At 46.4% G+C, this 20,468-nt stretch overlaps 1 protein-coding gene across 5 annotated transcripts; it reads left to right on the plus strand.

Moving 5' to 3' along the window:
• The first annotated feature begins 14,420 nt into the window (after positions 1 to 14,420).
• On the plus strand, positions 14,421 to 19,742 carry cmc2 (C-x(9)-C motif containing 2). Of its 5 annotated transcripts, XM_083758230.1 has the most exons (5): positions 14,421 to 14,732; positions 15,320 to 15,386; positions 16,286 to 16,356; positions 19,029 to 19,100; positions 19,220 to 19,742. In XM_083758230.1, exons 1-5 carry the CDS (start codon positions 14,667 to 14,669, stop codon positions 19,307 to 19,309), a joined length of 366 nt encoding a protein of 121 aa, XP_083614356.1. In that variant the 5' UTR covers positions 14,421 to 14,666; the 3' UTR covers positions 19,310 to 19,742. The 5 variants fall into 5 exon arrangements, with proteins under 5 accessions (XP_083614356.1, XP_083614357.1, XP_083614360.1 ...); XM_083758231.1 differs by lacking the exon at positions 15,320 to 15,386 and having other exon boundaries at positions 16,240 to 16,356; XM_083758234.1 differs by lacking the exon at positions 15,320 to 15,386 and having other exon boundaries at positions 16,248 to 16,356.
• Positions 19,743 to 20,468: the final 726 nt, after the last annotated feature.

Genomic DNA, 20,468 nt, shown 5'->3' on the forward strand with positions numbered 1-20,468 from the left:
ATTGTTTTTTATTAAATATAGAGGGTTTAAGTGTAGGGTTTGTCATGTTGGTGTTCTCTATAACTTTTCGTCCTGGGCATGACGTTAAACTGTCCAGTGTAACTCCAAGTTACATGGGGTGGGTATGGTTTGAGAGTTTGTGATGCTCAGTTCTTTTTTTGCGTCTCGGTTCCTCAGGTGGAAGCTGCATAGTTGGGTTTTTGATGGGTTGGGTTTCAAGTGGCTGGTCGTTTGTTTAGATATTGAAAAGGAGGGGGGCGAGCGCGCTACCTTGTGGGAGGCCGTTCTTTTCGGCTTTCCATTTACTCCTCTGGTCATTTAACTGAACATAGAAGCGCCTGTTGTTGAGGAGGCTTTTCCTGACCATTGTGCGGTGTTGGACAGTGTCGTAGGCAGCAGAGAGATCTCTGAATGCTGCTCCAGTTATTTGTTTCCCCTCAAACCCATCCTCAATGTGTTGGGTGAGGTTGAGCTCTGTCCAGCACAGGAGCGGCTGGGACGGAAACCAGCTTGGTCTTTAGTCAGCTTGGTATCTATGAGTGGCAACAAGGCGTTGGAGTAGCAGCTTCTCATATAGCCTTGTAGGTGATGCAGAGGGAAATGGGTCGGTAGCTCTTTGTGGATAATGGGTCTATGCCAGGTTTAGGGATTGCAACCACGTTGGCCTTTTCCCAGACAGAAGGGATGGTTTTCTGTGCTATGCATGTGTTCAGCATCCCCACAAGCCAGGTCTTTGCGTTGGGTCCCAGGTGCTGTAACATTTCTGCCAGTAGGTCATCAATCCCTGCTGCTTTTCCGGGTTTCAACTTTCCCATTGCAGTTTCAAGTTCTTCTAGGTCGAAGGGTTTGGTTTGAGGGCTGGCTGATTGTGGTTGGTCTGATACCACTGTGCGATGGTATTCTCCTGTGGGTCGGTGGCGGTCTTGGTCACAACTGGTGGCCAACAGTTGTAACCAACACCGCCACCGACCCACATAGAATACCATCGCACAGTGGTATCAGACCAACCACAATCAGCCAGCCCTCAAACCAAACCCTTCGACTTAGAAGAACGTGAAACTGCAATGGGAAAGTTGAAACCCGGAAAAGCAGCAGGGATTGATGGCATACTGGCAGAAATGATACAGCACCTGGGACCTATCGCAAGGACCTGGCTTGTGGGGATGCTGAACACATGCATAGCACAGAAAACCATCCCTTCTGTTTGGAAAAAGGCTGGAGTAGTTGCAATCCCTAAACCTGGCAAAGACCCATTATCCCCGAAGAGCTACCGACCCATTTCCCTCCTCTGCATCACCTACAAGCTCTGAGAGGCACTACAATTTCTGAACAGACTATATTTACATCAATATGTCTGGGTCCCCACCTACTCACTCAGGGTTGACGTGTCACACCTGCAGTGATGGGAGGGGCACCAAAATGTGGTATTTTGATTGTTTAATGGGGGCACTCCCTTAGTATAAAAGTGTATGTTTTGTGTACACATGACCTGATGAAGATCAAATGGATCGAAACGCTGTCAGTATTTCAACAAAGAACGTCTTTCTTATACCTGTGGTGTGCGGGCTCCATCCAATACCTACACCAGTTGTGATGCAACAGAGTTTGCTGTGACCGTTGTGAATTATGGGTGGTGTGGTTTTTGCCAAGACGGTGGATTGTGGCCCATGCCTTCCTGCTGTTATTTGACATGTTGGTGTTCTCTATATCTTTTCGTCCTGGGCATGACGTTAAACTGTTCCGTTCGAGAGGACCAGCGACCCTCGAATGTAAACGGCCACGAAAGGAAATTATGTGTGTGTGAGGTGTTCTCTATAGGTTGGGTTTCAGGTGGTTGTATTGTAGTAGCTTGACATTTCTTGGAGGGCACTTTCAAGGACAGACTCAATCTTCTGGAAGTCTGCTTGTTGGGTCGTAATGCAGAGGTTGTCGGCGTAGATGAAACGCTGGCATTAGGCATTGGGTAGTGGCTGGTCGTTTGTGTAGATATTGAAAAGGAGGGGGGCGAGCACGCTACCTTGTTGGAGGCCGTTCTTTTGGGCTTTCCATTTACTCCTCTGGTCATTTAACTGGACATAGAAGCGCCTGTTGTTGAGGAGGCTTTTCCTGACCATTGTGCGGTGTTGGACAGTGTCGTAGGCAGCAGAGAGATCTCTGAATGCTGCTCCAGTTATTTGTTTCCCCTCAAACCCATCCTCAATGTGTTGGGTGAGGTTGAGCTCTGTCCAGCACAGGAGCGGCTGGGACGGAAACCAGCTTGGTCTTTAGTCAGCTTGGTATCTATGAGTGGCAACAAGGCGTTGGAGTAGCAGCTTCTCATATAGCCTTGTAGGTGATGCAGAGGGAAATGGGTCGGTAGCTCTTTGTGGATAATGGGTCTTTGCCAGGTTTAGGGATTGCAACCACTTTGGCCTTTTCCCAGACAGAAGGGATGGTTTTCTGTGCTATGCATGTGTTCAGCATCCCCACAAGCCAGGTCTTTGCGTTGGGTCCCAGGTGCTGTAACATTTCTGCCAGTAGGTCATCAATCCCTGCTGCTTTTCCGGGTTTCAACTTTCCCATTGCAGTTTCAAGTTCTTCTAGGTCGAAGGGTTTGGTTTGAGGGCTGGCTGATTGTGGTTGGTCTGATACAACTGTGCGATGGTATTCTCCTGTGGGTCGGTGGCGGTCTTGGTCACAACTGGTGGCCAACAGTTGTAACCAACACTGCCACCGACCCACATAGAATACCATCGCACAGTGGTATCAGACCAACCACAATCAGCCAGCCCTCAAACCAAACCCTTCGACTTAGAAGAACGTGAAACTGCAATGGGAAAGTTGAAACCCGGAAAAGCAGCAGGGATTGATGGCATACTGGCAGAAATGATACAGCACCTGGGACCTATCGCAAGGACCTGGCTTGTGGGGATGCTGAACACATGCATAGCACAGAAAACCATCCCTTCTGTTTGGAAAAAGGCTGGAGTAGTTGCAATCCCTAAACCTGGCAAAGACCCATTATCCCCGAAGAGCTACCGACCCATTTCCCTCCTCTGCATCACGTCTTTCTTATACCTGTGGTGTGCGGGCTCCATCCAATACCTACACCAGTTGTGATGCAACAGAGTTTGCTGTGACCGTTGTGAATTATGGGTGGTGTGGTCTTTGCCAAGACGGTGGATTGTGGCCCATGCCTTCCTGCTGTTATTTGTCATTATGGTGTTCTCTATATCTTTTCGTCCTGGGCATGACGTTAAACTGTTCCGTTCGAGAGGACCGGCGACCCTCGAATGTAAACGGCCACGAAAGGAAACTGTGTGTGTGAGGTGTTCTCTATCATTTCATTCCAGACTTCACTGTCTATCTCCTGTGTTTTCCATTCATCTTGAGCGTTACACAGTCGTCTGATGTGCCGGGGGAGGTGCCGGCTAGCGCATAAAGGCACCGACGGGACAGGTGTTGTCTTGACCCATCCCGTGATGATGCGACAGGTGTCATTTAGGGCTGTGTCGACCAATTTGGTGTGACGTGATCGGCTCCAGCTTGAGCAGGCATACTCTGCTGTAGAGAAAGACAGGGCCATGGCAGTTGCACGGATTGTTTGTGGGTCTGCGCCCCACTTGGGAGTTCACTAGTTTTCACAGGATGTTATTGTGGGTGTTGACCGTGGCTTTTGTGTTCTCCAGGTGTTTTTTTGAAGAAGAGTGTGTGTGTCCAGTGTAACTCCAAGATACATGGGGTGGGTATGGTTGGAGAGTTTGTGACCATCCCAAGTGACGCTCAGTTCTTTTCTCGCGTCTCGGTTCCTCAGGTGGAAGCTGCATAGTTGGGTTTGTGTGTCTTTCTTTTTCTGTCTTTCTTTCTTAGGACGGAGATCAAGGTAGACGCCATAGGAAGGCTCAACACTAGCCGATGCCCCTAGAGATCCATCCCAAAGCTTCCCTCAGGGAGCACAGCAAGCCAGCTAGCCAGCAAGCCTGCCCAGTCAGCCAACGCAGCCAGTCAGCTCCGCCAGTCAGCCAGTGTAGAAAGTCAGGCTGCCAAGCCAGAGCATATCAGCCCTTGCAGTCAGCCATTGCAGCCATACCAGCCTTGCTCAGTCAGCTCAGCCAGGCCTCTCTTGAGGCCTGGCTCTCTGTCTGCCTGGCCCGGTCTGCCCTGCCCTGCCTTGCAGCAACAGAACCAGCCTTTCTGGAAAGCCAGCCAGCTCAGAATGCGAGCTGAGCAAGCCAGTGCAGCAGCAAGCCCAGACTAGGTTACCGCAGCCTTACTGTGCAGCCACAGCCACTCAGTCTAGACCAGCAGGAGCTGGCCAGGCTCCAACCCTTGCAGCGCAGCCTTAGGCCGGACAGTCCCCCTGCCTGCACTTTGTTGCCTTCCTGGCCTGTCTGCCTGCCTAGGCGCCTCGGTCTTCCTGTCTGTCTGCCTTGGCCTGCCAGTCTGAAACTGGTTTAGACTAACTGCGTGCTTGCCAGCTGCGCTGGCTTGCTGAGCTCGTATTCTGAGCTGGCTGGCTTGCCAGCAAGGCTGGTTCTGTTGCTGCAAGGCAGGGCGGGGCAGACCGGGCCAGGCAGACAGAGAGCCAGGCCTCGAGAGAGGCCTGGCTGAGCTGACTGAGCAAGGCTGGTATGGCTACAATGGTTGACTGCAAGGGCTGATGTGCGCTGGCTTGGCAGCCTGACTTTCTACACTGGCTGACTGGCGGAGCTGGCTGGCTGCATTGGCTGACTGGGCGGGCTTGCTGGCTAGCTGGCTTGCTGGACTCCCTGAGGGAAGCTTTGGGATGGATCTCTAGGGGCATCGGCTTGTGTTGAGCCTTCCAACGGCGTCTACCTTGATCTTCGTCCTAAGAAAGAAAGACAGAAAAAGAAACACACACACAAACTCAACTATGCAGCTTCCACATGAGGAAGGCAGGCAGGCACGCAGGCAGGCACAAGCTGCCTGCGTGCTTGCTTCGCCCTCCAGTTGCTGCTCCAGTTATTTGTTTTCCCTCAAACCCATCCTCAATGTGTTGGGTGAGGTTGAGCTCTGTCCAGCACAGGACGGGACGGAAACCAGCTTGGTCTTTAGTCAGCTTGGTGTCTATGAGTGGTATGAGGCGTTGGAGTAGCAGCCTCTCTTGTAGGTGATGCAGAGGAGGGAAATGGGTCGGTAGCTCTTTGAGGATGATGGGTCTTTGCCAGGTTTGGGGATTGCAACCACTTTGGCTTTTCTCCAGACAGAAGGGATGGTTTTCTGTGCCATGCATGTGTTCAGCATCCCCACGAGCCAGGTCTTTGCGTTAGGTTCCAGGTGCTGTATAATTTCTGCCAGTATGTCATCAATCCCTGCTGCTTTTCCGGGTTTCAACTTTCCCATTGCAGTTTTGAGTTCTTCTAGGTCGAAGGGTTTGGTTTGAGGGCTGGCTGATTGTGGTTGGTCTGATACCACTGTGCGATGGTATTCTCCTGTGGGTCGTGGCGGTGTTGGTTACGACTGTTGGCCACCAGTTGTGATGCAACAGAGTTCGCTGTGACCGTTGTGAATTATGGGTGGCTCCCTGAGGTCCTTGATCGCCATTGGGTCCAACAGTGGTCATTGAAGCGTGCACACACATGCACACATGCACCTACACACACAGGGGCACATGCGTATGCACACCTGGACCTTTAAATGAACAACAACACAAAAACTAAGGCACTGGTGTCGGACTTCTGGTTTACCGGAACGGGGTTCAACTCCCTGCAGTGCCCTGCTCAATGTGTTGTATTTCATTCATTGGTCCATGGTCTCAGGTCATTGAGCGGCGCGCTATAGTGTGCGATTCTTCATCATTGTTGAGGATTTTTTAAAGGTGAAAATCAAGGAAAAGCAAAAGGCTATAGTCCATGGTCACGGACCGCATACTGGTCAAGGTCATTTATACTGGTGAAGATCATTTACTAGTCTTCTAAAGGTCATTTATACTGGTGAAGATCATTTACTAGTCTTCTAAAGGTCATTTATACTGGTCAAGGTCAATTACTAGTCTCATGAAGGTAATTTATACTGGTCACAGTCATATACTGGTCACGGTCATTTCTACTGGTGAAGGTCATTTATACTGGTCAAGGTCATTTGTACTTGTCAAGGTCATTTATACTGGTCAAGGTCATTTACTAGTCTTATTGAAGGTAATTTATACTGCTCAAGGTCATTGATATTGGTCAAGGTCATTAAGTGGCACGCTATAGTGCGCGATTCTTCATCATTGTTGAGGATTTGAAAAAAGGTTAAATTGCAGAAAAGCGAAAGGCTAAAGTCCATGGTCACGGAGGGCATACTATAGTATGTTGTTTTTCTTTTTTTTGGTGGTGTGCGGGCTCCATCCAATAACTACACCAGTTGTGATGCAATAGAGTTTGCTGTGACCGTTGTGAATTATGGGTGGTGTGGTCTTTGCCAAGACGGTGGATTGTGGCCCATGCCTTCCTGCTGTTATTTGTCATGTTGGTGTTCTCTATATCTTTTCGTCCTGGGCATGACGTTAAACTGTTCCGTTCGAGAGGACCGGCGACCCTCGAATGTAAACAGGTGTTGGGACAGGGTCAGGTGTTGTCTTGATGCATCCTATGATGATGCCACAGGTGTCATTTAGGGCTGTGTCGACCAATTTGGTGTGACGGGATAGGCTTGTAGGTGATGCAGAGGAGGGAAATGGGTCGGTAGCTCTTTGGGGATAATGGGTCTTTGCCAGGTTTAGGGATTGCAACCACTTTGGCCTTTTTCCAGACAGAAGGGATGGTTTTCTGTGCTATGCATGTGTTCAGCATCCCCACAAGCCAGGTCTTTCCGTTAGGTCCCAGGTGCTGTATCATTTCTGCTAGTAGGTCATCAATCCCTGCTGCTTTTCCGGGTTTCAACTTTCCCATTGCAGTTTCACGTTCTTCTAGGTCGAAGGGTTTGGTTTGAAGGCTGGCTGATTGTGGTTGGTCTGATACCACTGTGCGATGGTATTCTCCTGTGGGTTGGTGGCGGTCTTGGTCACAACTGGTGGCCAACTCCTCTGCATCACGTCTTTCTTATACCTGTGGTGTGCGGGCTCCATCCAATACCTACACTAGTTGTGATGCAACAGAATTTGCTGTGACCGTTGTGAATTATGGGTGGTGTGGTCTTTGCCAAGACGGTGGATTGTGGCCCATGCCTTCCTGCTGTTATTTGTCATTTGTCATTATGGTGTTCTCTATATCTTTTCGTCCTGGGCATGACGTTAAACTGTTCCGTTTGAGAGGACCGGCGACCCTCGAATGTAAACAGCCACGAAAGGAAACTGTGTGTGTGAGGTGTTCTCTATCATTTCATTCCAGACTTCACTGTCTATCTCCTGTGTTTTCCATTCATCTTGAGCGTTACACAGTCGTCTGATGTGCGGGGGGAGGTGCCGGCTAGCGCATAAAGGCACGGACGGGACAGGTGTTTTCTTGACCCATCCCGTGATGATGCGACAGGTGTCATTTAGGGCTGTGTCGACCAATTTGGTGTGACGTGATCGGCTCCAGCTTGAGCAGGAATACTCTGCTGTAGAGAAAGACAGGGCCATGGCAGTTGCATGGATTGTTTGTGGGTCTGCGCCCCACTTGGGAGTTCACTAGTTTTCACAGGATGTTATTGTGGGTGTTGACCGTGGCTTTTGTGTTCTCCAGGTGTTTTTTTGAAGAAGAGTGTCCTGTCCAGTGTAACTCCAAGATACATGGGGTGGGTATGGTTGGAGAGTTTGTGACCATCCCAAGTGACGCTCAGTTCTTTTCTCGCGTCTCGGTTCCTCAGGTGGAAGCTGCATAGTTGGGTTTGTGTGTCTTTCTTTTTCTGTCTTTCTTTCTTAGGACGGAGATCAAGGTAGACGCCATAGGAAGGCTCAACACTAGCCGATGCCCCTAGAGATCCATCCCAAAGCTTCCCTCAGGGAGCACAGCAAGCCAGCTAGCCAGCAAGCCTGCCCAGTCAGCCAACGCAGCCAGTCAGCTCCGCCAGTCAGCCAGTGTAGAAAGTCAGGCTGCCAAGCCAGAGCATATCAGCCCTTGCAGTCAGCCATTGTAGCCATACCAGCCTTGCTCAGTCAGCTCAGCCAGGCCTCTCTTGAGGCCTGGCTCTCTGTCTGCCTGGCCCGGTCTGCCCTGCCCTGCCTTGCAGCAACAGAACCAGCCTTTCTGGAAAGCCAGCCAGCTCAGAATGCGAGCTGAGCAAGCCAGTGCAGCAGCAAGCCCAGACTAGGTTACCGCAGCCTTACTGTGCAGCCACAGCCACTCAGTCTAGACCAGCAGGAGCTGGCCAGGCTCCAACCCTTGCAGCGCAGCCTTAGGCCGGACAGTCCCCCTGCCTGCACTTTGTTGCCTTCCTGGCCTGTCTGCCTGCCTAGGCGCCTCGGTCTTCCTGTCTGTCTGCCTTGGCCTGCCAGTCTGAAACTTAGACTAACTGCGTGCTTGCCAGCTGCGCTGGCTTGCTGAGCTCGTATTCTGAGCTGGCTGGCTTGCCAGCAAGGCTGGTTCTGTTACTGCAAGGCAGGGCGGGGCAGACCGGGCCAGGCAGACAGAGAGCCAGGCCTCGAGAGAGGCCTGGCTGAGCTGACTGAGCAAGGCTGGTATGGCTACAATGGTTGACTGCAAGGGCTGATGTGCGCTGGCTTGGCAGCCTGACTTTCTACACTGGCTGACTGGCGGAGCTGGCTGGCTGCGTTGGCTGACTGGGCGGGCTTGCTGGCTAGCTGGCTTGCTGGACTCCCTGAGGGAAGCTTTGGGATGGATCTCTAGGGGCATCGGCTTGTGTTGAGCCTTCCAACGGCGTCTACCTTGATCTTCGTCCTAAGAAAGAAAGACAGAAAAAGAAACACACACACAAACTCAACTATGCAGCTTCCACATGAGGAAGGCAGGCAGGCACGCAGGCAGGCACAAGCTGCCTGCGTGCTTGCTTCGCCCTCCAGTTGCTGCTCCAGTTATTTGTTTTCCCTCAAACCCATCCTCAATGTGTTGGGTGAGGTTGAGCTCTGTCCAGCACAGGACGGGACGGAAACCAGCTTGGTCTTTAGTCAGCTTGGTGTCTATGAGTGGTATGAGGCGTTGGAGTAGCAGCCTCTCTTGTAGGTGATGCAGAGGAGGGAAATGGGTCGGTAGCTCTTTGAGGATGATGGGTCTTTGCCAGGTTTGGGGATTGCAACCACTTTGGCTTTTCTCCAGACAGAAGGGATGGTTTTCTGTGCCATGCATGTGTTCAGCATCCCCACGAGCCAGGTCTTTGCGTTAGGTTCCAGGTGCTGTATAATTTCTGCCAGTATGTCATCAATCCCTGCTGCTTTTCCGGGTTTCAACTTTCCCATTGCAGTTTTGAGTTCTTCTAGGTCGAAGGGTTTGGTTTGAGGGCTGGCTGATTGTGGTTGGTCTGATACCACTGTGCGATGGTATTCTCCTGTGGGTCGTGGCGGTGTTGGTTACGACTGTTGGCCACCAGTTGTGATGCAACAGAGTTCGCTGTGACCGTTGTGAATTATGGGTGGCTCCCTGAGGTCCTTGATCGCCATTGGGTCCAACAGTGGTCATTGAAGCGTGCACACACATGCACACATGCACCTACACACACAGGGGCACATGCGTATGCACACCTGGACCTTTAAATGAACAACAACACAAAAACTAAGGCACTGGTGTCGGACTTCTGGTTTACCGGAACGGGGTTCAACTCCCTGCAGTGCCCTGCTCAATGTGTTGTATTTCATTCATTGGTCCATGGTCTCAGGTCATTGAGCGGCACGCTATAGTGTGCGATTCTTCATCATTGTTGAGGATTTTTTAAAGGTGAAAATCAAGGAAAAGCAAAAGGCTATAGTCCATGGTCACGGACCGCATACTGGTCAAGGTCATTTATACTGGTGAAGATCATTTACTAGTCTTCTAAAGGTCATTTATACTGGTGAAGATCATTTACTAGTCTTCTAAAGGTCATTTATACTGGTCAAGGTCATTTACTAGTCTCATGAAGGTAATTTATACTGGTCAGTCATATACTGGTCACGGTCATTTATACTGGTCAAGGTCATTTGTACTTGTCAAGGTCATTTATACTGGTCAAGGTCATTTACTAGTCTTATTGAAGGTCATTTATACTGCTCAAGGTTATTGATCAATATCAATGACCTTGATGACCCCAAGGTCATTAAGTGGCATGCTATAGTGCGCGATTCTTCATCATTGTTCACGATTTGAAAAAAGGTTAAATCGCGGAAAAGCGAAAGGCTATAGTCCATAGTCTCGGAGGGCATACAAAAATGTGTGGTGCTATACAGGCCGTTCTGGAAAATTTGGGACAGAGGTTCATCGTTGGCATCCAGGGAGTGTGTGTGCAAAATTTGGCATCGACCGGGTTAATGGTGCTGGAGATTAGCTGTTAACAAACTGACGGACACACACACACACACACACTCACTCAGAGTGCAAAACATACTCTATCCCCATGGCTTTGGCCAGGTGCCATACCGTTATTAATTATTGCCTACAATGTCAATTGTGAAATTACTTTACCGTTGCAATGCAAAATTTACATTTCAACGAATGGACCTCGTAAAACAAAACAAAAACCAAGGCACTGGTTGTGGTACTTCTGGTTTACCGGAATGGGGTTCAACTCCCTGCAGTGCTCTGCTCAATTTGTTGTATTTACATGGTTCATTTTTATTTTCTGCTCATTGTGTTGCCTTTTCATAGATGATAACCCCCAGGTTCTTTAATGTGTTTGCACTCCCTACAGTTAGGTTACCAAGTCTATTTATTTATTATTTCTGTTCACTAGAACTAGAACCAATTACCAAAGTAGGCTTTCTAATGACACAACTCGCCTTTGTTTTTATGTGTAGCAAAAACGTTCTTTTTATTTACGCCAAAGAGTAGAGGCTGGTCTGCATTCATGCGAGCGGGGAAGTTTAGAGTAACATAGCTCTAAATGAAACGCATTAGAGCTATGGACCAGAGCTAGTAGTCATAGCACTTCATGGTATATGCATAGTTTATATAGTTTCATTATAGATATATTAAACAGAGAGGACTGGAGTCAATTGGGTTATATTATGTTTAACACTAATTTGAAGCTGTCAAAATCTGACAGACTTCTGGCGGCCATGGCCACGCCCACCTTTTGGTAACGCCCACTTTCGGCCAAGCCCACAAAAAGGACCCCCCATGTCATTTGCCAGGCAGGCTCCACTCTCAGACAGATATTTGGCTCCGTCTTATGAGCTAATTTAGAACTTCCTGTCTGAGAGCTAGCTAATTTAAGACATCCGGTTGCCTTCAGAATAAAATAAGGTTATTTAATTCGTTAATTAAATAATTGTCAATGCCCCAAGGCACAGCACTTTTTTGAGCGTTGACCTCAGTAGAAGGTCTGCTGCCGTGAATTTTACACCTCTCCCACTTAGCGGAGAGTGGGGTGTGGTACAGGACATCTCCCCGAACGTGTGGGTATACTGCATCTACAAGTAGTACAAGATAAATTGAAACCATTGACACCTACTTCGATGGTTCAGTTGTCATCTATGCCGGGGAATTTAGCAGCTCTCATTCAAGCGTTTTTTCAAAATCCAGGTCACACATTTGATTGCAAAACAATCTGTGGTGTCACTCAACAACTAGTGAATAGCATCTTACTTGGCCTTAGGAATGCACAATGACCCATTAGATTTTATACACAAACTAGTAGTTTGGTTGAGTATGTGTGGTGTCCACACAGTTGTTCAAGCAAAACATACAGACATCTGTACATTCTGTGCCTGGACAGTTGAAAGCAATTAACAGAACAATAACGGAGGACAATTTGGAAGAAGATGATGATGATGTGGTTTTATGCAATGAAAGTCTAAATGACAATATGTGTGAAGCTATACCATTACCAATTCTAACATTTCTACAACAGACATCTGCTATCAAAAAATGTCACACACGGCTTGAAGAAGCAGCAGCGCAGGACTCAACATTTAGACGGAAACTTGAGAAATTCAATCTAGCCAACACATCAGTGTCATTAGTGTCTCAGAAATGTTCTAGGACAGAAGTATGCACCATATTAAATAGATTTGTAGAATACACACTTCGGTCTCCTTTCCTTTGAGATGACCTGCTTTGCCTGAAAAGTCTTAGTCTGTATAGTTGTACTCAATGTGGTGACAAGGCCTTACCATCTACAAAGAATGTCACAATTCATAGTGCAGCCACTTGACGTGTCACAAAAAGGCATCTTAGACACTATTGCACAAATATTACCTGCTCAATCTGAACAATGTGAAACATGTCAGCAGGAAAAGAGCTTATCAACATATGAAGTAATTAACAGCCCACAGACCTTACTTCTCCTGTTAAGAGCTGGCACATAAATTCCAAAAACGTTCAATTTATCCTGTCTGTACCACCAAAATGAGTATGCTTTGACCAGTATGTGTGTATTTTTCGACAGGCCACCATATGCGTCATTGTACATCCTTAAAGATCATAAATGGCATATCTGGACAAATGAATCGAATGACACAGCAGGCTATACCTTTGAGCTGATGCAAAGAACATCCGCTCGACAGCACACAAAGACAGTAGTCACAAGTAGTTTCTATGTCGTGTCATACGAGAAAATAAACAGTCGAGAAATAATCAAGTTTCGTCAGGACAAACAAATGCATAAATGCACAGACAGATGCAATCAACGCACACAAGTGACACCCATTCCAAAGCTAGAGGTAACTCCTTGACCTGACTTAGCTTGCGTAGAGAAAGTGATTTCATGTCAATGCCCCAAGGCACAGCACTTTTTTGAGCGTTGACCCCAGTAGAAGGTCTGCTGCTGTGAATTTTACACCTCTCTCTCTTAGCGGAGAGTGGGGTGTGGTAGAGGACATCTCCCCGAACACGTGGGTATGTCCAGATAGTTGCCTCGCGGAGGCCTCTTTGTCCAGTGTCCATTCTGGGTCCGGAAACGGTACTTTTTGTCAGCATTGACCCCAGTAGAAGGTCTGCTGCTGTGAATTTTACACCTCTCCCGCTTAGCGGAGAGTGTGGTGTGGTAGAGGACATCTCCCCGAACGCGTGGGTATGTCCAGATAGTTGCCTCGCGGAGGCCTCTTTGTCCAGTGTCCATTCTGGGTCCGGAAACGGTACTTTTTTCAGCGTTGACCACAGTAGAAGGTCTGCTGCTGTGAATTTTACACCTCTCCCGCTTAGCGGAGAGTGGGGTGTGGTACAGGACATCTCCCCGAACGCGTGGGTATGTCCAGATAGTTGCCTCGCGGAGCCGTCTTTTGTCCAGTGTCCATTCTGGGTCCGGAAACGGTACTTTTTGTCAGCCTTGACCCCAGTAGAAGGTCTGCTGCTGTGAATTTTACACCTCTCCCGCTTAGCGGAGAGTGTGGTGTGGTAGAGGACATCTCCCCGAACGTGTGGGTATGTCCAGATAGTTGCCTCGCGGAGGCCTCTTTGTCCAGTGTCCATTCTGGGTCCGGAAACGGTACTTTTTGTCAGCATTGACCCCAGTAGAAGGTCTGCTGCTGTGAATTTTACACCTCTCCCGCTTAGCGGAGAGTGGGGTGTGGTACAGGACATCTCCCCGAACGCGTGGGTATGTCCAGATAGTTGCCTCGCGGAGCCGTCTTTTGTCCAGTGTCCATTCTGGGTCCGGAAACGGTACTTTTTGTCAGCCTTGACCCCAGTAGAAGGTCTGCTGCTGTGAATTTTACACCTCTCCCGCTTAGCGGAGAGTGTGGTGTGGTAGAGGACATCTCCCCGAACGTGTGGGTATGTCCAGATAGTTGCCTCGCGGAGGCCTCTTTGTCCAGTGTCCATTCTGGGTCCGGAAACGGTACTTTTTGTCAGCATTGACCCCAGTAGAAGGTCTGCTGCTGTGAATTTTACACCTCTCCCGCTTAGCGGAGAGTGTGGTGTGGTAGAGGACATCTCCCCGAACGCGTGGGTATGTCCAGATAGTTGCCTTGCGGAGCCGTCTTTTGTCCAGTGTCCACTTTATAAAGTCCATGCACTCCAGTGAATAGCATTTATCCATTTAGATAACTTTATTATTATTATTATAAGGATTTAATTACTTATTCTTACACAGAAACATAATGTGTGTCTTATAGCATCATATAGCATCATTTAAATGCTTAATTTGTAGTTTTAATGTGCAAATTAAACTTTTTTTCAATACTCTAGAGGGTACTCTTATTTTGAAGAGATCGTCCACCGGAAGTCTTAAATTAGCTCACTAGATTAGCTCACTAGACGCTGCCTACCTTTTTGGCCTTGTCGCGCAACAACTGATTTCATTGGATGACCAAACTGATAAACGGACGCCGATTCGCTCGTACGTTGTCACTCACGTCATAGATATAGATATCTAGGACTCACGTCACACAGTGACGTTCCTTTACTGCAGAGCCGTGCTTTACTGTAACTGAACTGTTGAGAGCGTGAGGTACATATGAGCGTGTCCTTGCTACATTTATTTGATTCATTGCATGACCACATGTCGCATATTTTATAACGCATATAACTTGTCTGAAAGATAGTTATAATAACATTACAATACAAGGACGGAGCAAACATCGCATAGGCGTAACATTGCCCTTAAATTGTTAGCTAATATAGCATAGAGTGATTCTTGTTTTTAAAAGTGGGAATATGATTTAGGCCCATCAAATGTCATTAGCCCAGTCATTGGAATGTATATCAAATGATCCAGTCATCATTATCATCATCAATCTGGTAAGATTCATACGATTCCGATCTACAGAATGTCAATGAGCAACGATTCTTCAGACATTGATTTTGTTGTTGTGCTAATTAAATTGCATGCCTGTCTGCATGACTTTGTTGTGAAACTTCCAAGAGTAGGCTAACTAGGACAGCGGTTCCCAAAGTGGGGTCCGGGGACCCGCAGGCCAGGGGAGAGAGTTCCCCAGCTATATGATAGTTTGGAACGAAATGGACCCTACTCTCAGATTTTACAATAAATACAATAAATTACAATAAATTGGGGTCCCAGAGATAGAAATGCCATTAAATGGGGTGTAGACTAATAGGCTATGCATGTCAAACTGGGGGTCCTTGAAATTAAACGGGTTGAGAATCACCGCTAAAGCTGTAAAGATCTTGTCTTATATGGGGTCCCTGGCATATCTTTCCAAATGGGGGTCTGCGGGCCAATTAGTGTCAATGTGGGGGTCCTTGACATGGAAAAGTTTGGGAACCATTGAACTAGGATACATGGTGAACACATGTCCTCGCCCCATAACATAATACATATATATCTTTCTATCGTTCTGCCTTTCTCTTTCGTGTGTCTCCTACAGTCTGGAATTAGGGAACAGCTCATCATCACAATGACTGATCAGCCTGGAGAGGGATTGGGAGGATGGAGTATCCTTAGAACAGTGCTTACCATTAAACATGTGTTGACCATGAAATCATGATCTAGTATGTCATAATACAATGAATATTCTGTCTGTGACCATGTCAGGCAGCGAATTGTGACAGAACACATAAAATATAGGCTAGTAGAGGGTATGCGCGTGACATCATCATCATACCTGTAAGTTATGCTGGAACGGCTACTAAGGGGCAAAACACTACATTCTGGCCATGACAGCCCATACATCCAAACAGAAAAGTCCTATCTGATTGCATTAAATGACAAGCTCACTTAATTAATTGTATGCATGCACACTAATGAGCCCGCTGACCCCCATTTGAAAACATGCCAGGGACCCCCATAAGAGATGTTTACGGTTCTAGCAGTGATTTTCAACCCGTTTAATTTCAAGGACCCCCAGTTTGACATGCATTAGTTTACGGACCCCCATTTAATGGCATTTCTCTCTGGGACCCCCAATTTATATTGTAAAATCAATGTTAATTTAACTCTGAGAGTGTACAAATGGCTGACGGGTCCATTTCGTTCCATTTGTACACTCTCAGAGTTACAGACCCATAAGGGTCCATTTTGTTCCAAACTATCATTTAGGACCCCACTTTGGGAACCACTGAGCTAAGAACCTTACATCTGTCTAAGAGTAGAATATACTGTATGTACAATGAAGTATGAAGTACTATGGAATGTCTACATAAATTATGCTATCACACACTTCTGTTTGTCTCCACTGCTGGAGAGATGGAGAGAGAAGATGTACAGTTAATGGCTAATGTTTAACAACTGTAAATAATCACTGCACTACTATTCGATTTTTGTTTTGTACAACCTTTGACTTTTCAGTATTGCAGGAGTGGTACTGTAAACCCTTAACTCAACATGCACCCCGACTTGTCGCCTCACCTGCACACGGATGAGTGTAATGAACTGATAACTCTTCTAAAGCAGTGCCACCAGGAGGTAAGGCAGCAGTGTTGGGTCAGCTACTTCGAAAGCGTAGCTTGTAAAGATACAAGTAGCTCACCATGGCAGTAGCTTGATCAAGCTACATTTCTGCCTCTGGGGAAATGTAGCTTGATGAAGCTACAGCTATACATAGAAAAAGTAGCCCAGCTGCCCAGCTACTTTGAGCTACTTTAAAAAAAATTATATGCTTTATTTAAGGACATCAATAATCATGTTATGCAACATTTTTGAAGTAACATTTCTTTGTCCACAGGTTTTTATATATATTTTTTAAGCGAAGAAAAGAAACAACAACAACAAATAAAATAAAGTGTATGGGAGAGATAGAAGATGTGTACATACATGTGTTAAGTACAATACAGTATGATACTCATAAGTAAACAAGAGAGTATGTGAAGTTGTGAGCAATAATTAAAATAAAAACAAAAAAAGACACATTCAATCCTTGCCACTAAAATATCTGGTCGCAAAGCTATTACATATTTCACCCAATTAGACCAAATCTTTATACAGTAAATGTCTCCTTCTGCAGTCTGAGAGAGAAAGTGATCTGTTCCATATTATAGATATCATTTACTATATCTATCCATTATTTTATGGTGAGGGACTCGGGAAGCAACCAGTCTCATGTAAATACTTTTCTTTACTCTTCTTTGCAGTAAACTGTAAGGGCAAATTTGCACAAAATATTGTATTTATTCATCTCTGAAATTCTGTCCAGAAGGTTCTAATCACTGGACACTCCCAGAAAATATGCCAATGGTTAGCCTCCCGAGACCCACACTGTCTCCAGCATGTCGCCTCCCCATCTGAGAAATGAGCCTTCTGTTTAGGCGTAATAAGGATTGAGATACTTTTCTATTTATAATTTTTCCTTTTTTTCAGCGTTAAATTGAGAATGGAGAGAGAGTGAGTGCATTTTGCGGCAGCGGCATAAGCCGCAGAACACCCGCGGCAGGCGGTAGTGTTTCACAGCGGCATCAGTCCGACACTCTACCTCTAAACCTAACCCTAACCGCAAGCACGACGCAACGCATGTCGGACCAATGTAGGCGAGCAGCAGTTGAGTCATAATCCCCCCATTTACTCCGGCATCTTCCGCCCCTTCTCCCGGCAGCGCCGCAGCTGTTGCGGCGTGGTGTGGCGGCCGTGAGATGGAGCGGCAGTGTAGTGTCATAATCCCCTGGCAGATGCCGCCCCTCCCCCTGGCAGCACCACGGTTGTTACCGGCAGTTTACCAGCAGTTGCGCCGCGGCACCTGGGAGAATGTACATGTGGTGTATGTGAAACAAAATATATATACTGCAAAAAAGTCACATGCCACGTTGCCAGCCGAAATATGCCTCTCAACTGAGTTTTATTTCAAAAAGGAACAAAAAAGAGGATCTGGTACATCAGGGGTGGGTAACTTTGATGATGGAGAGGGCCACTATATTTCCAGACTCCAGAGGGCCACATTGTATACTTCTGTCATAGCAAAAATAGCTGATCTACTAGCTCAAAACGTGTTGCAGTGCAACAAAGCAACTGCGTCGCAATGCAGCAAAGTATAAAAAAAAATAACACTCAAAAGGTTAATCAATTTGTTGATATGAAATAAAAATAAATTGATGAATCAAAAAAGTGATTGAACAAAAGAACATAATCCATAGTTGCAGCCTCCAATATGGACTCTTACACAGCTGATACGGCCCGCCTTCTTCTCCTCCTCACTTGCTTCTTTGGCGCGGTCCTTCTCGCGGGCCTCCTGCGACGCCCGGTGGACTTTCTGCGTCTCCTGGTGGTGGTTTTGGCTGCAGCTGCACGTCTCCTCCTCCTGGGCCTCATGGACGCAGCGCGTCTCGTCGTCCTCCTCCTGCGTCTGACGGTTCTCTTGGGACCCGCCGCCTTCACCATTCTCCTTCTCCTCCTCCTTGCTTCCGCCTTTGCTGGGGAGGCGGTGGCGTATGCTGGGACGATGACTGCCATCCTCTCACAGTTTAAGAATTAGTTTGACTTAATTAATTTTAGTTACCGGCTTTTGGAACGAATAATTACTGACACACTGAACTGTAATTATGAGCAGATATTAATATAGTGCTTAGTGGCCAATCTATGACGTCACTCTGGGTGTTGTTTACAAGCTATTGTCCACACCCTTTACCTGATTGCTAGTAGTATGACAACTTTGAGACCCCTTTTCTCACCTTCTTGGTTTGGTCTTTAATAACAACATTCAAATAAGCACATCTTCAAATATTTTCAGATTTCAATGAATGCCACATCATTTGAAAGCGTACATTCTTGTACTTTCATAATCTGTAAAAAAATAAATAAAAGGGAAAATTACCCGCGCTACATGAGGATCAAAGCACTGTACTGTGTCACTTATCGTTAAAATATGTTTTGAGTTAGGTTTACAACTAGGAACACATTCAAATTGGGATTAGGATTAGACATTGATTTAGGGGTTGGTTTTTACATTACATTTTAGTTAGTGGTTACGTTTAGGGATTAGAGCTACTGTAGGCACTGCTCTGCCTGCTCAGCACGTATAGACAGACACTTCTGTCTATGTGCGTGTGCACGTCAAACTTGTATACAAGTCAAGCCAAAAGGAATATATATTTTTAGAGACTCATACTGAAACAAACAAATAAAATTGTTTATTCTCATATTACCCACAGCATGTCGTCCTGAAGTTCTTTGGCACATGCAACGATATGGACCGTGCTATGCGGCGGTGCCTGAAGAAAGAGGTAGGGGGCTCTCACTTATTTGTGATATCATAAAGGCAAGCGATTACATGCACAGATTTGAGATCAGACTATTCTTTTTCGATAGTGTCTTTGACCATTTTCTCCTGTCCGTTCAACAGAGACTGGAAAAGAGGGAGCGCAGTAAGCAGCATGCGCTAGAAATGCAGAAGAGGTTGAAGAAGGGAATTAAAGAGGCAGAGCAGATCTGAAGGACATATGGGCTCTTTGAATTTTGAGTACCAGAATAGAATGCTGGGAGACGGACATAAGCTTACCAGGACAAGCATTCTTCACCACCTGAATGATGTCCTTTCCATTGCATAGTCCCGGCTCGGCACGCCACAGCTCTACCCTAATTTGTTGCCTAGTACAAGGTAGTTGGAGTTTGTATTGTGGACAAAACTAGAACAGACAGTGTCCTGTGATGATGACTTTGAACTAGTGGAAGACACCTTTGTCATCCTGAAATTGGTTGACATAATAAATATCAACAAGCAAGCAGTCAATAAGGTAATATTTCAATGATTTCAATCAAATATGTAAATCCTGTGAACCTTGCAAATGTTTTATGAAAGCCTTTATTTATTGATGTTGGTAAAATTATCATTGATATTCATTAAATCTCCATCTTGTTGAACACAAGCCTGAGTCATACTTAACTAATAAATACTGGGAAAGCATCTGTGCAATTTTAGATTTTTGCATTGGCTATTCAGAAACACCAGATATACAAGACAAGCTCACAGTGCGGACTGTGCGGTGCATCTGCTATTTATTCAGAAACACCAGATATAGAAGACAAGCTCACAGTGTGGTACATCTGCCAGTGTGAACTACTGTTTAGAAGGCATTTGGAGAATGAGAATCGGACGCATGTCTTAATAGCTTAAAGGACCACTTCACCACTTTTACACCTCTCTTCATATAGGTCATCACTAATGATCATGGTAAAATTGCACTTTTTCCCCTACTCATGGCAGTTCAGAAACCCGTCCACCAGTGACAACATCGATGGGGAATCCAAGCTAATAGAAATTGCAGGAGTTGCAATGCGAAAATGGAAGCCATCGTTCTCACGAAAATACAAATCTAAATATATATATTTGTTTTAAATCTTTTAAATAATGTATAACATCAAACAAATAGCATGTTGAAAGTACTGTTCTTTATTTACAACTGCTCTGCTTCCCATGACAACGTATGGATTGATCTTTTACAGAAATAAGACTTCTTCTAAGGCACCACAAGGTATAGTTTGTAGAGTTGGGAGGGAGTTAAAACTAAAGGCCGATTCATACTCCTATTTTACCGCTGTAGTGCCGAAATGATTCTGGCTCGTCAGAAATTTTCAGTAGCACCGAAGAGCCG

The sequence above is a fragment of the Protomyctophum parallelum genome, assembly GCF_964188405.1.
Source record: "Protomyctophum parallelum genome assembly, chromosome: 2".
Lineage (NCBI taxonomy): Eukaryota > Metazoa > Chordata > Actinopteri > Myctophiformes > Myctophidae > Protomyctophum > Protomyctophum parallelum.

Coding starts and splice junctions, on each gene's coding strand:
- cmc2 (XM_083758230.1), top strand. CDS start 14,667: ATGTCATTAGCCCAGTCATTGGAATGTATATCAAATGATCCAGTCATC. Junction 14,733..15,319: donor TCATTATCATCATCAATCTG/GTAAGATTCATA, acceptor TGTCTCCTACAG/TCTGGAATTAGGGAACAGCT. Junction 19,101..19,219: donor GGCGGTGCCTGAAGAAAGAG/GTAGGGGGCTCT, acceptor TCCGTTCAACAG/AGACTGGAAAAGAGGGAGCG.